Source organism: Didymosphaeria variabile (genome assembly GCF_027946475.1).
Source record: "Didymosphaeria variabile strain IMI 356815 chromosome Unknown scaffold_7, whole genome shotgun sequence".
Taxonomy (NCBI): Eukaryota; Fungi; Ascomycota; class Dothideomycetes; order Pleosporales; family Didymosphaeriaceae; genus Didymosphaeria; species Didymosphaeria variabile.
Window position 1 is genome coordinate 1,406,872 of NW_026611626.1, and position 13,603 is coordinate 1,420,474.

General features: G+C 52.4%; 5 protein-coding genes across 5 annotated transcripts; 4 read left to right on the forward strand and 1 right to left on the reverse strand.

Moving 5' to 3' along the window:
- Nucleotides 1-2,270: 2,270 nt before the first annotated feature.
- N0V89_009603 (uncharacterized protein) lies at nucleotides 2,271-2,898 on the forward strand (the record flags this gene model as incomplete). The annotated part of the gene is made up of 2 exons (XM_056218354.1): nucleotides 2,271-2,577; nucleotides 2,645-2,898. The coding sequence occupies 2 exons, from the start codon at nucleotides 2,271-2,273 to the stop codon at nucleotides 2,896-2,898; spliced, it is 561 nt and encodes a 186-aa protein (XP_056067619.1).
- Nucleotides 2,899-4,706: 1,808 nt separating this feature from the next.
- On the forward strand, nucleotides 4,707-6,488 carry N0V89_009604 (uncharacterized protein; the record flags this gene model as incomplete). Its single annotated transcript, XM_056218355.1, has 1 exon — nucleotides 4,707-6,488. One exon carries the CDS (start codon nucleotides 4,707-4,709, stop codon nucleotides 6,486-6,488), a length of 1,782 nt encoding a protein of 593 aa, XP_056067620.1.
- A 976-nt stretch (nucleotides 6,489-7,464) lies between these two features.
- Nucleotides 7,465-8,589, reverse strand: N0V89_009605 (uncharacterized protein; the record flags this gene model as incomplete). The annotated part of the gene is made up of 1 exon (XM_056218356.1): nucleotides 7,465-8,589. The coding sequence occupies one exon, from the start codon at nucleotides 8,587-8,589 to the stop codon at nucleotides 7,465-7,467; it is 1,125 nt and encodes a 374-aa protein (XP_056067621.1).
- A 1,191-nt stretch (nucleotides 8,590-9,780) lies between these two features.
- Nucleotides 9,781-10,808, forward strand: N0V89_009606 (uncharacterized protein; the record flags this gene model as incomplete). The annotated part of the gene is made up of 2 exons (XM_056218357.1): nucleotides 9,781-10,156; nucleotides 10,231-10,808. The coding sequence occupies 2 exons, from the start codon at nucleotides 9,781-9,783 to the stop codon at nucleotides 10,806-10,808; spliced, it is 954 nt and encodes a 317-aa protein (XP_056067622.1).
- Nucleotides 10,809-11,399: 591 nt separating this feature from the next.
- SDS23 (cell separation during budding) lies at nucleotides 11,400-13,248 on the forward strand (the record flags this gene model as incomplete). Its single annotated transcript, XM_056218358.1, has 4 exons — nucleotides 11,400-11,759; nucleotides 11,879-12,348; nucleotides 12,440-12,557; nucleotides 12,604-13,248. The coding sequence occupies 4 exons, from the start codon at nucleotides 11,400-11,402 to the stop codon at nucleotides 13,246-13,248; spliced, it is 1,593 nt and encodes a 530-aa protein (XP_056067623.1).
- Between the last annotated feature and the right edge of the window lie 355 nt (nucleotides 13,249-13,603).

Genomic DNA, 13,603 nt, shown 5'->3' on the forward strand with positions numbered 1-13,603 from the left:
ATGGTCATTATCACCATGCAAGACTAGTATCCGGGCACGTAGTCTCCGCTAATCCACTTCGGAGCAGACTTGGCGCAATGAATGTCCTTGAGCTGCTTCATACTTCATCATTACAAAGTTGTGTGGGTACGGTTTTGCTCTCGCTTATTGCTTTAGACAGGCGTATTGCAATCATTGCGAGATCTTCCACCCATGGATCAAGCCTACAATATGCTAACAGCACCTCACTGCTGTCAAGCACAAAGCGCCAATCCCGGATCTCCATCGAATTCGATACACCAAACATCGTTCTCATTCAACGTGCTGGGACGATCAACAGAGAAATCGTGATCTGAAGAGAGGGCTGGCGCTTCCAAATTCTCGTTGAAAAGAGGCGAAAAAAGGACGATGGGTCGTTACCATCCGTCTTTCTAAAGTTCGCAGAGGGTTGCGCTGAAGTCTTCTGATCGAGTATACTAGGGCGGAAAGGGTACCTTAATGGTTGCTGTCTGGTTTGTCGCCAACTCTGGGGCCAATTCTGGAGCATCTATATTGTCTAGATCAATTGCGTTATCAGCCATGATGGAATCCGTCCGAGCTGATGCGCGTTCTCTCACAAATGCTTTATACGATGTGGATTATCTTGAAAAGCTCGGTGTACTGAGGACCGAAAGTTTGAGGAAAGCACCGTAGTAGACAATCATCATTATCTGATGCGAGGATGCCATACTGCGAAAGAGCGACGGCCCTTCCAGGCGAGTGCGGCTTGAGTTCCGGTCACTCGCATCTACTGAGGTCTAGCAAAGCCTGTCGCGACCTCCTTGGCAGGCTCGAGGCGCGACAAGATGGATTTTCTGGAGTATTTGGTAATGAGAAGGGCTAGTAGTCCCGCATATCCAAGGTCGTGGTACGGTGGTAGTGATCGTTTTGCGTACCCGAAACTTGCGACAGCGTCTGTACCAGATCTGCCAAGATCAAGTTCGACATTGTTTGACAGCTTGTAACTAATCTCTAGATCGGCCCAGTCGATAAAGTCTGCTAATACCTTCCCGAACATGATCACGCGAAAGATGCAATTCGAGCATAGATTCCTGGCTACAGCGCGCGTCTTCCTAGACTGCAATGTCGATCTCGCCAACCGCACATTTTAAAAGCGCCTTTGAGTAAACCAATGGCATCAACCTACGCGGATATGTCGTTCTCTCCGTCTTGATGCCGCTGATGCTGTCTCTCCTTGCTTGTATTCGCTCGTATTGAACATTGTGCGTTGCCTTGTCGAGCTCCACGCTCTGGACCTTTGCGTGCCTTCGTTCATTGATGAGATGTCGACAATGCTGGCATAACGTTCAGTAGGGTAGGCTGTACAGTGCATAGCGATGTGGCGATACAACCCACTTCCAATCTACATAAGGGATTCGAAGCGGGGCATTCGTCTTGCAATCGTCCCACCGCATCAATGTTCAGTGCACAGGTACCTGGATACCGGCGAAGAGTTACCGGTATTGCTTTGGCCACGCGGATGACCTACCACGGTAGGGTTCCTGTGTCCAAATATGGATCAATAGCGTGGTCCCTCAAAGGAACAAGGCGGCGGTCGAGCTGAAACATGCTTGCTCGACGAGAGGGCGACCCTTTTAGCGGAATATGTGCACCGAACAACGAGGGCGATGCATCAGCCGACAAAAGAGAACTGGCAGTACAAGGTAATGCGGTTCAACTCCACCTGCGATTCTCGCCTCGCGTCTGTCGGCCCGAACTGAACGAATAGGAGGCTGCCCCAAGCGTGACACTACCGGCGACTTAACCTCTTCGAGCACCATGGATCTACAAATGTCCATTGGCTGGTGGCAACTGACATCATCTTCATGCATCTTCCTTGAACATCGATAGACCAACAAGTCTGTGATGGACCCTGCGTACAACAATTAGGTGTTCTAAGTCAGTTGGCTGTCACTAACAGCCCGGCTTGCGGGATGGGACGGCGCCGATTTCTCCGACTTGTGGAGTAGACTGCACTCGGGTCCTCCTTCGATGAATGAGCTGGCACTTCGCACAGCCCATATGAGGGGGCGTGATTTCATACCGTAGCATGCCGAGCTTTCAGCCTCAATTTCGATCGCGGTGGCTCGACGGCGAGATTGAGCGGGGCAATAGAATATAATTGTATAAAACCAGACGACGTTTCTTCAAGTGCTGCGACCATCAGCATCGTGTACAGTCTTCGTTCCAACGCTCTCCTCCTACTTTTGATCATAATCTATAAACAACACCACCAATACACAACCATCAAAATGCACTTCACCACCGCTTTCCTCACCTCTGCTGCCGCTTTGACGGCGTCAGCGCTCCCGCAGACGACTCCCGTCTCCGAGGGCACAGCATTCGGTGTCATCACCATCCGCTCGGGCTCTGAGATTCAGAACAGCGGTGTGCAAGCAGCCCGCTCGTCCCTCCTAGTAAACGCTCAGTCTCAGAACGCGTCTTGCGACGCCGATTCCAACTTCGCAACCTTCTACATCAAGGATGAGGAGCTTCACCTCTACGAGAGCAAGACGTCTGCCAGGCCTCAGACTATCTTCGTGGACCGCTCCGGAATGGGTATGTTTAGCGCTCCCTCTGTGTATGTTCGTAACGTATTCGGAACGCACTCTAATGCTACTCATAGGCATGGGCAAGATCGGCTACGTGACCGGTGCTGAGCCCCTTGGCAAGAACTGGGAGACTAAGGGATGGACGGTCGACAACAATGAGCTCAAGTTCAAGGAGACTGGTATTCAAGCTTGCCCAGGATCCATAGATGGTGCCTGGTCCGTATGGCTCCAAGGGGTGGATAAGCCGGCTTACCTTGAGGGATGTGTTGGCGTGACTGGGTCTGTGATCAAGACCGACTCCCCAATCGGCTGCTGGTATACCGAGTAGAGATCGTTTGTGCTCTGAAGTTTCTGCGCAATAGTGAACTTTAGCAGTCGCATTGAATTCTGTACATAAATAGCATGGATACGGCGTAATCTTTGGTTAGACCTAATGTTTCATACATGCTTATTTGATCGAACGCTGGATAAAGTTTCTATGTCTTGGTATGCGTTCCAGTCCGTGTTCTTGATCTCATAGTCCGGCTGATTGGTGAAGTCTAATGCATCTGTGTATGGCATGTGCATGATTTGCGAATATGCTCGATTGCGGTACTGACGGGTGTAACGTTATCGGTTAGTAGTTCTTCAAGTTCAGGCAACGGTACTCGGTGACATGTTGCTGGGGAAAAGAATCTACGTTTCCGTTCAAAGACCCTCCCCCCGCGCATAGCGACGGTCGCACATTATTGTCGCCGCAAATAATATGTCTCGAGCGAATCTCATCTGTAGCTTGGTGACGCGTGTGTGAAGTCAGTCATCGAGCATGCGTAGCTCTTTAATTGTGATTGATCAGATGTCCAGCTCATTGGCGTCTTAGGTGGCTCGCATAAATCCTGTCGCAAAAGCACGTGTGACTAGTGCTCTTATGCCAGAAGGTCTTCACTGCAGTATTATTGGTGTTGTATGAAGACACTCTCGTCTGCCTTCGCTATTTAGAGATCGTTGACCGCCTTGTTCAAAGCTTGTTAGGGTCGGTGCTTCTTGCAACGTCGGCCTTAGGGTGCGGCAGAGTCGCTTACTGACAGTAAAAGGCCTCGCATAGTAGAGTGTCCGCTTGGATTCGAGAAAATCTGAGACGACTATCGGAACTCTTGGATGCGCGAACATACTCTTATTTCGACTTTCGAGACCCGGAGTCAAGCCGAGTGATTTGCGAAGTTGAAGTAGGGTTGTTTGGTCGAATGCGCTGGGAGGTAGCAAATATCAACTTGTCAGGTCGGCACACACGGAGTAGAGAGCTCAGACAGCGCTGGGCTCGCAGCCCTAGAGGGGTACGTGAGATCAATCTCCATAAAGTAGAGCTCGAAAGCCCCGACAATCCGCTACTGCGGTACGTACATTGTCGCTCAACGCACGTTTGTCTCGTCTTTGGCTGGAAAAGTTTCTGGTGTTGGCCGTTGCGGAGCTGACAGCCTTTGTGAGAACGGTCCATACCGTCGCGGGCTGTAGTGACTCTGCTGTGAGATCTCAAAGTGGCGGTGCAGCTGTACGTGACTGTATCGTACTCTTTCCGCTTCTAGTCCACACGGTACGAAAGAGGGCCCATCGCGGTGCACCGCTCCAACACTGCGCCCCACCCCCCCCTCTATCAACCCTTAGCTTCGTCAGTGTCAACAGTGAATCCGTTGCTTGAGTTGACGCGACGTCACCCTCAGGTTCGCCCTGCTCGTAGCAGCGCCCTAGAATCACGAAACCGCACCCTCAAGTCTCTTCCACTCTCTGTACCTCAATAACTACCTCGAGTAGCCCAGATTGATTGACATCACCAGCTAACCCAGACGTTCCTTGAGACAACTGCTTGGACCGGCTTTACTTGACGCCTACCTTTCGCGTGCCATTCACCCACCTCCCTTGAGGCACTTCTACGCTCATACCGTTCGTCTTGTCAACAACCTCATCAACCCAACACAACCTTTTGGGTAGTCGGTAAGTCCATTCGCATCCCATCATTGAACTACTGCGCAACTGTTCATTTCTGTGTCCTTGCTCTATCTTCACGTAACTCTTTCATCCCTTTTGCCGGCGACCGCACCCACTTCCGAACCTAAGGATCATTGAAACTATACCGCAACTAAAAGTTGGGTTGTAGGAATCATGTCGTCCACCAACCGGCGTGACAAAACGGCCGCCCTCCCTGCCGAGCAAGCCAACAGCGGCAGCATACCTACTGTGCAGCCTGAGTCCGTGATGTCGTCCGAACAGGACGTCGTCGAGCCCAAAGGTCCTGGAAATGCCGTGGCTCACTCCTTTGGCACCTACACTGACGTGATGTCACCCGAGATGAGCCACCTAGAAGTCGTTTCCGTCCCCAGCTCGCTCGCTTCCTCTTCCACTCAGCGCGCGCCTTCGACCTTCTCAGACAACGCCCGCGTTGATGCCAACATCGCCCGTGATTCGCTTTTGACCACCTCGGCCATCCGTACATCAACGACATCATCCAGAGAGGCTGCCACTGCTGCACACAGTGCCCATTATCCGATTGCCTCCTCATCTGATGCTCAAGCAGCCGAGCCATCGGCTGCTGATGGTTATGAGGTTGCCATTGCACGGATCCATGGCGAGGATACAATCGATCAGCAGGAGCCTAATGGTCTAGACAACACCTCGGCCGTTGTGTCTCGGAAGCGCTCCAAAGCTCCAGCTGATGAACCTCGTAAGCGCTCGAAGCACTTGGTATCGGCGCATGACGAGCCGGCGCAGGATACTGGAGAAGGTGGCGGTTTGGAGGGAAAGGCGATGGCTGATAACGATGTAGTTGGGGAGGAGCAAGAAGAACAAGCGGACCAAGTCTTGCCTTACCGCTCGTTCAAGCCGATCAAGTTGCCAAAGCGCTCGAATCAAGATGCATCCAAGCTCTATGATAGGCAGCCTAAAGCAGAAGCCCCCTCGACGTGGTACGGCACGATGTCTTATGAGGACTCAATCATCACTTTCTTGTGCGACGAGGAGGGCTTGAGCTACCAGGACACCGTGAAGCGTTTCAAGAAGGTGTTCCCAAATGGGCTCAGCGTAGAAATGATTCGCAAGCGTCATATCGCTGCTCTCGACAAACAGCTTCAGGAATACGGCCTCAAAGATCCAGAGGACGTCCCTGTCGCGACGGAAGCTGAGGAGCGTAGAGGTAAGAAGCGCGGGGCGAAGAAGGAGAAGGCATCCTCTAACACCAACGCGAACAACAACCAAATCAACCAAGCTGTTCAAGGCAAAGGCCAGGCTTCGAGTGCCCCCACCACGGCCGAAACCGCCCAGGGTACGATTGAGGCCGCTCAAGGACCCGCTCGACTCAGCCTCGATGGTGCCCAGCCGCGTTTTGTCCGCGACGCTCCCTTCAGGCAGCTAGAGATGACGGCGATCGTTGTGTGTAGAGACCTCTTCGGGATGGAATTTCCAGAAATTCGCGACTTGCTGAACATTAGGTTCAGGTGGTCCCTCAGTCCGAGCAAGATCATTCAGTACTACCATTTCGCGCGTCCGGCAGCTTACGGCAGCCTGGAATTTGGCTACCGTAATATCGAGGACTTCCCTGAACAAGGTGAGCTGGATGAGAAGAAGCGTATTGAGGCGGTCGCTAATATCCTCGTGGGGCTCTCTCGGGGAGGTGCTATGGGTGAGCAGCAGGTCGTCAAGAACCCGCAGACCAACAGCAAGGCCGGCGACGGTCAGGAGGCAACGGGCCCCGGTAATGTCGACAGTGCTAACTCCAACGCTACACAAACGTATCACGAGCGCGAGGTCGATGTGGGCAAGGCTCTGTTGCAGTTGCGTGCCCAGCCAGTCGAGAAGGATATGACGGCAAAGTCCCGAGAGGCGACCATTGCCAGGCATCATGACTATGACAACAAGGATCCGACCGGTACACGTGACCTGTCCGCTTAGCCTCGAGCATGACCAAGCCTGTGGTAAATGTTTTGTGTCATCCATTCCATGGATGCCCTCAGCCTGCCATTGCGGTGCGTTATTTTTGAGCTAAAGGATCATACCTCACACTCACGGTTTCCGGTTATCCCTTTCGATCGCGTTGATGCTCCTCAAGGGCCGCGATAATTGTTTTGAGGCTCTCGCGCGAGCTATAGCGGCATAAGTGTTTTGATGATTTTGAAAATTTGGGGTGTTTGCTCTCGCCTTGTCGCTGGTGCCATCTGGTTCCACAACGTCGGCGACTGCTGCTCCCAGCCTTTTTACCTGCCGACGTTCACACAAGAGTTACATTAGATAATCGAATACAAATGATACGAAGGTACTGCGCAATACTTGACGATGATAGTGGTGCTGCTGCTACCGAGGTCGAGTTGTAGTTGCAGCGGGGGACACGCCGCTTTCCTAGTGGAGCGGGTACCAATGTGCCGCAGTCGTGGCTTCATCTGTCAGCACGCAGCATGATGCACGATTACAATGCCTGGTACGTCCACCTGCTTATCTGTGCTTAGAGCTGAACGAAGAAGCAGTCTTGCAGATGCTCCATGCGAAACACGAAAAAAGGAATCACACATTTGGACAACGTCAAAACATGAAAAATTTAAGAATCGACTGTTTTGAAATGTGTGTTAAGCTAAGAAGTCTGATTTTTCCGGTCCATAGTCTGGAACAAGCCTTCCATTCGCTAATTCTTCCGCTCCTCTTCTGCAAAAGCATTCTGAAATCAGTCATTCTGACGGCAACACCCTCTGCATGGCCAAGAGTACGTGAACCGGGCTAATTTTCTGAGCGCCCCAGTCATGCCTTCGACTATAGTGTCGCGTTAGCAATGAGCACACGATATTGGTGACCCTTCAACTGACCATTCTTGAGGTAACATCATGTTTCCAGGTGGTTGAGCAAGTTGCCGGAAGTGTAAGTCATCAGACAGGCAGTACTACGAAGGGTAAAGTATTCTAAGGATCTCGACATCTAGATTGGAAGGACGCTCGTTGGTGCGAATAAGCTCCGAATTCTGATTCGTAGCCTGCTTTGGCGGTTGGAAATTTGGCCCACCGTTCCTCCATCGTCGAAGGGGGACTTTGGCGTTAGCAAGATCGTTTGGATTCCAGTAACGTGCCCCCATGGATGATCCATAATGCATAATGGAATGGACATCATATTCGAATCCATGGCGACGGCGCAATTCAAATGACACGCCGCCTCTGATACGAAAGGTATTAGGTTTGCTGTAATTCTCGATCCGACCGAAACCGTACTTCTTAGCCACGTCAGGGAAGTAGCAGACTTGTGACATCTTATCTTGGGTTCTTCCTGCTTGTTGCTCTGCTTGTAGTCTCGCTTTAGCCTCTGGGTATCCCTCCAAGCCGGTGCAGTCAAAAAAGACGTATCGGTCGCGGTCTTCGCGTGCATGCTCATGTTCAAGCCCGAAGACATGACCAAACTCATGAGCAATAGATGCCCTAGCAGTCTCCATGCCTCTATGTGGGTTATTTCTGAACATATTGATCAAATTGGGATTAACCTTCATGAAGTGCCGTCCAGCAGTCGGTAACCCAAAGTGAGTCTCTTGGCGGCCATTGGAGAATCCTGGGTGCGAAGTGGCAGACCCCGTGCTTGCATCGACCTGAATCAACAATGTCTCTTCCGGGATGTTCTGATTCCAGACGAATGGAGAATTTTGGTCGTTCGGGTTGCGCCGGGTGTAGCAAAAGTGCAGCGGGTGTTCCACGACGAGAAGACTGTGTTGTGAATTTGCCCCTGCTGGACCGAGAGCATTCGCCCAGAGTGCCAAAGCTGCTGAGATAAGGTCCTTGAGCTGATTCTTGTGCTCGACCGTAGCATAGCAGTAGTATATTCGGGTATAGCGGTCCTGCCCACGCGGCCAACGTGTCACGCAGCTCTGGAGATCAGTAACGAACTCGGTCCAGCGACGGCCGAGCATCCTGTTTAGATGCGGGTGGTCGACGATTTGCGGAGCTGAGTGGTTGAGGAGCGACGGACATGCTGCGGCAAGAGTCGCCAAAGCAACGTAGACGAGGAGCAATAAGCGCACCTGCATCCTGAAATAACAGAGCAGGATATGCAAGACTAGTGAGGAATAGATCGAAATTTGCGAAAGGTTGACGGTACCAGACTTACGTTCGAGTACGGAAACGATGTGTCGTACGAGCTAGTAGTTCTTTCACAATGCTTGCGAGAGTGAAAATTCCCCTCGACAGCTTTGTGCGCCGTCGGGTACTATAAGAGTTGCTCCTAGTGTTTCCGCTATTGCGTTTGTAAATGAGGCGAAGGTGAAGGCGAAGATCAAAGAGCGTTCCACTCGCGTAATATGCCCGTCCTCAAGCTTTCACCGAGGACGTCAGAGACATCCTTATAATCTTCTGAAAGTCATGCCATTATATGACAGACCTTCACGCAAACCTACGATTCCGATGCCTGGTGCTCTCACATGCGACATGCAAGCTTGCGGACCGTCACATCCAGACATGTAGGATTTCTCGTTCATTCTTAGTTAGTCTGCACTGAATAGAATTTTTAGGGGATCTTCAAATCTGAGCGAAACTACAGCGACGAAGTAGCGGCTATGCTGCACCATGTTTTGCGTCCTATGCATTGCGTCCTATGCATTTGAGGTGTGGGTTGATGCGATGGACGACGCGCCTATCGAACGGGGCGGAGTGTGAAAACGGGGCATCAGCCATGAACAAGACGTCTCGAAATACTAGCATCCTTTTCAAGCCAGAAAACAGATTCAATATGACCTATGGTGAGTATCTTTTGCCAAGCGGCCATCACGGTGCTCGACGTGCACTAAAATCTACCACTTCTCTCTCATCAGAAACGATCCTGTACAACCACATGTGTTATCCACATGATGAAGTCATTCTTCCTGTCCAGCCTGATCTTCATAACGTATGCCTGCTCATCACCAACCATCGCCCAGCATGTCTGCAATTTCATTGCAACAACATCGATCTCACAGCTCCCTACCTGCGCAAAAGACGAAGCTCGACAAGTTGAAGAGAAACAGCGGATCCTAAAGCGATTAAATCTGTCCCAAGGCATATGGGAAGCACGCCATCCGCGATACAGGCTTCTGGACGCATTGCATGGTTTCCTCAAGCATCATGAGCTGGTTTCGAAGGATGTGAACCGCTGGAGAACAATGTATCGAAATGTACCAAAACACCAACGAAAGGTATGGTCCTGTGGCTGGTGAGGAAAGGTTAGGATAGCTAACATTTGGAAGATGCTCGAGCGAACTGTTCAGTATTCACAGAAGCTGAATGAGAACGATCATCTGCTCGACAGCAATAAGGAATTGCAAGACAAAATCGTGCAACACGCGATGCAATACTATGGGATCGACCAAGCTGAACTAAAGGAGCATGTAAAGTCGGCTGAAAAAGAAGGGAAGGTTCCTGAAAAGGTCAGTGTGGGGCAAGCGCTGAAGCACTTGGTTCGGGATTGGACTGCGGAAGGCGACGCTGAGCATTACGATGCATTTCCTTGTGTGATAAACACGCTTCTCAAATTCTCGAATGCCAGTCGGATAGCGCCAGCAAAGGTTCTTCTACCCGGCTCAGGCTTGGGGAGACTGGGCCACGATATACATGGGCTGGGAGGTAAGTGATACGGTCAATACTTGATGCGGACTTGGTACAGCTACAGCCTAAAATAGCCTACTGACTCAGGCAAGGATTCGAAGTATCTCTCAACGAGTACTCCATGTACATGAATGTAGCATATCGGTACCTAGAATCCCTGAAGGCCACAAACTCAGCCGGGCTGCACCCCTATATAGACGGATGGTCGCACCACGCAACCACAAGCGACATGCAACGACGCGTATCATTCCCAGACCACCCGCCAGCTAGTCGCTCCGTCGTACTTGTCGAGGGTGATTTCACCACCGTGTTCAAAGGTCGAGAAGGATCCTTCGATTACATCGTCACGCTCTTCTTCATCGACACGGCGCGGAACCTGCTGGCGTACTTTGACAGCATTCACAAGCTCTTGAAGCCTGGCGGGATCTGGATCAACTTTGGTCCACTGCTGTACGGTTCAGGACCCTTTGTGCAATTGAGCCTTGATGAGATGGTCACGGTGGTTGAGGAATGGGGCTTTGAGTTCTTGGATGGTGATGAGTCGTGTGGAAGGCCGACTTTGCCAACGCGGAAGGTACGCGGGAAAACAGCGTCGTACGCGTTCAATGCGAAGGACTTGTCGATAAACGCGTACCAAGCCCAATCATGGGTAGCACGTAAAGTCGTATAGCTGTGGCTCGATGCAGGCATGGATGAATATCATCACGTGTTGGTAAGCGCACCTGGGCACCTGCCCTGCACCTTGGAAAGCGACTCTGTCACTAGCCCCACGAGGCGATTGGCTACACACGTGGCGGGAGCGATGATGTCAGGTTGGGGAAGAGACACCATGGACCTCGATGGATCCGACGCTAACACGTGAATGTTCTCGCCCCCTGCGAATTGTTTCCAACGCAAAGCTGCGTACAGTCGACAGCTAATCTGCGTGTTTCTATGTCGGGAATGGTGTTTGAAGATCACCATGGCCATGCACTGTCGTCGGTCTGGTCTCGCGGCCAATCAGACGAAGCGCGCCTGCTGTTTGCGTGGACGCGGCATGAGCTCTCCTCCACATCTTCACACTGCTTGCTGTCATGACACCCTTTGCTTGTGCATAGCCCGCGCCGTCGCTCCCCAAGTACATTGAACCACGCAAATACCCACACTGCCTCCCTTGCTCGCCCCAACAGTACACATCGCCGCGATACACTGCATCGTCACCCTCACCCCGCGCACCCCGCACCCCGCACCAAACATCTTCCTCTGATATCGCACGGCCGCAATGGCGGACCACGCGGATCCAACTGGCACCGGAAGAACCGATGCGCCGCTGCGCTCACTCGCCAATGCGTCGTCGCCGAGGTTACCGCCCGCACCGCTCCAGATGGCTTCGAGCCCGCACGCCGCCCACCGCTCAAGCTTCGCAGAGAATATGCGCGGGCTGCCGCACTCGCCGCGTGCCTCGCGCCAACCATCCCTCTCACAGCAGGCCCTGCAAGATCTATTGAACAACCCACCTACAAAGGGCGGCGACCCCAAGTTCGCAGGGCGGGATTGGAAGACGGTGCACGTAGGCGAAGTCGTGGACGAGAAGCAGGTGCGGTTCGCGGAGCTCGATACCAGCGTCGAGGAGGCGACAAATGTGAGTATCGAGACAACGGCATGGTGGGGTCCAGCGGCAGGCACTACCAGAGGTGCTTCACAGCGGCCAGCCCAACCACTCCAAGCTGCATCTGAGGCACAAGTGCTAATTGGAGACAGTTACTCATAGAATCTGGTGCACCCAACGTTATCCTACTCCGCCAAGACAAATCGTCGTCTGTGGCTATCGGCACCTTCGACTACAGCGACTTGAATAGCTACCTCCTGCTTGTTGTCGGCTTAGCACATCCCGACGAAGGAGACGTCAAGTCTTTCGATGAGCTTGCCAAGAAGGGTCGCGAAGGCAAGCCTATACCGCTCAAGGATGTGAAAGAGCTGGGCCGGAAGGAACCTTTGATAACGCTGCCTGCCTCAGCCGACTTGACCAAGGCCATGGAGGTATTCGGCAGCGGTGTGCATCGCGTCTTGGTCGTGAAGGAGGGGACTACCGACGTGATTGGCATCCTCACCCAGTTACGCCTCCTGCAATTCTTCTGGGACAACAGGCAGAGCTTTCCAGTGGTGAACCAGCTATATCCTTCGCTTATCAAGGAATTGAACCTTGGGACACAGTCGGTCATCGCAATAAAGTAAGTGATCAAGCGCTGTTACCTGGCTTGTGTTACACCAGACTACCTGGTGTAATACCCAAAGTTTCATGCCCATGCTAACGAGAGCCAGCGGCGATAAACCTCTGACTGATGCTCTCGAATTGATGAACAATGAGGGCGTCACTTCTCTACCGGTTCTGGACGCTCAAAACAACGTCATTGGCAACATCTCACTTGTTGACGTTCGGGTCAGTTCCCACGGCCTGATCTATTTTCATATACTGACTGCTCTAGCTCCTTACTAAAACCACATCTTTACCGCTTCTGCGCTCCTCTTGCATCCACTTCATAGGCGTCATTCTCAGCGAGCGCGGTGTCAACGACGGCAAGGACTCATTCCCAGTATTTCATATTACCCCTTACTCCACCCTCGCACACACCGTCGCCAAACTTGTCGCTACCCGCTCTCACCGCATGTGGATCGTAGATGCCCCGTCTCCCGCATCATCTGGACCACCAACCCCATCAATCACCCCCGCCGTCATGCCTCTTCCTTCGCCCGTTGCATCTCTTCCATCGGCAGCATCAGCACCACTCTCTGCCCCGTCTCCCCTCCTCTCCGGCGCCGCTGCACCTGCTATATCAGCGAACGCCATACCAGGCGCCAGCCTATCAGGTCGCCTCAGCGGCGTCGTTAGTCTCACAGACATTCTCAACCTTTTCGCCCGTGCGAGCGGCTTGAACCCTCACGACCCTGATGAAGCACGGAGAGCAAGACGGCGCAGCAGCAGTTCTAGTATGCGTAGAAGCATAGATAGCTCGAGGAGCGAGAGTATGAGTCGGTCGTTTGGACGCAGGAGCAGTGTCAGCGATAGGGATGCGGCTCATAGGGGCTTGGGAATCGTGAGGGGCAGGGCGAGCGGCGCTGGCACGGGATAGGAACCTGGCAGTACGAGCTCAGATGAGACGATCTTCCGGCTGAGTATGGAGGATCGGAGGGAGGAGCGGAAGCCAACGCAATGGAAGGGTAAGGAGCCGATGTGAAATCATTCGGGCGCAAGAGTGGAGGATGAAAAGGAAACGTGGGTACTGGGGAGGTTCTCCGTCCCTTTTGTCACCCTGATATGGGTGACGCAAGGACAGAAAGTTTTGGGGATTTCGTCCTTTAGCTATGATGTAGCTCCTGAGTGGTTGTTCGTCGGCGTCTATCATAGGATGAACAGCGATTTTGCATGGCGCTTGGGGGAACTCATCACACAGTCCGCGTTACAAATATACTGGACATGAAGTTTAC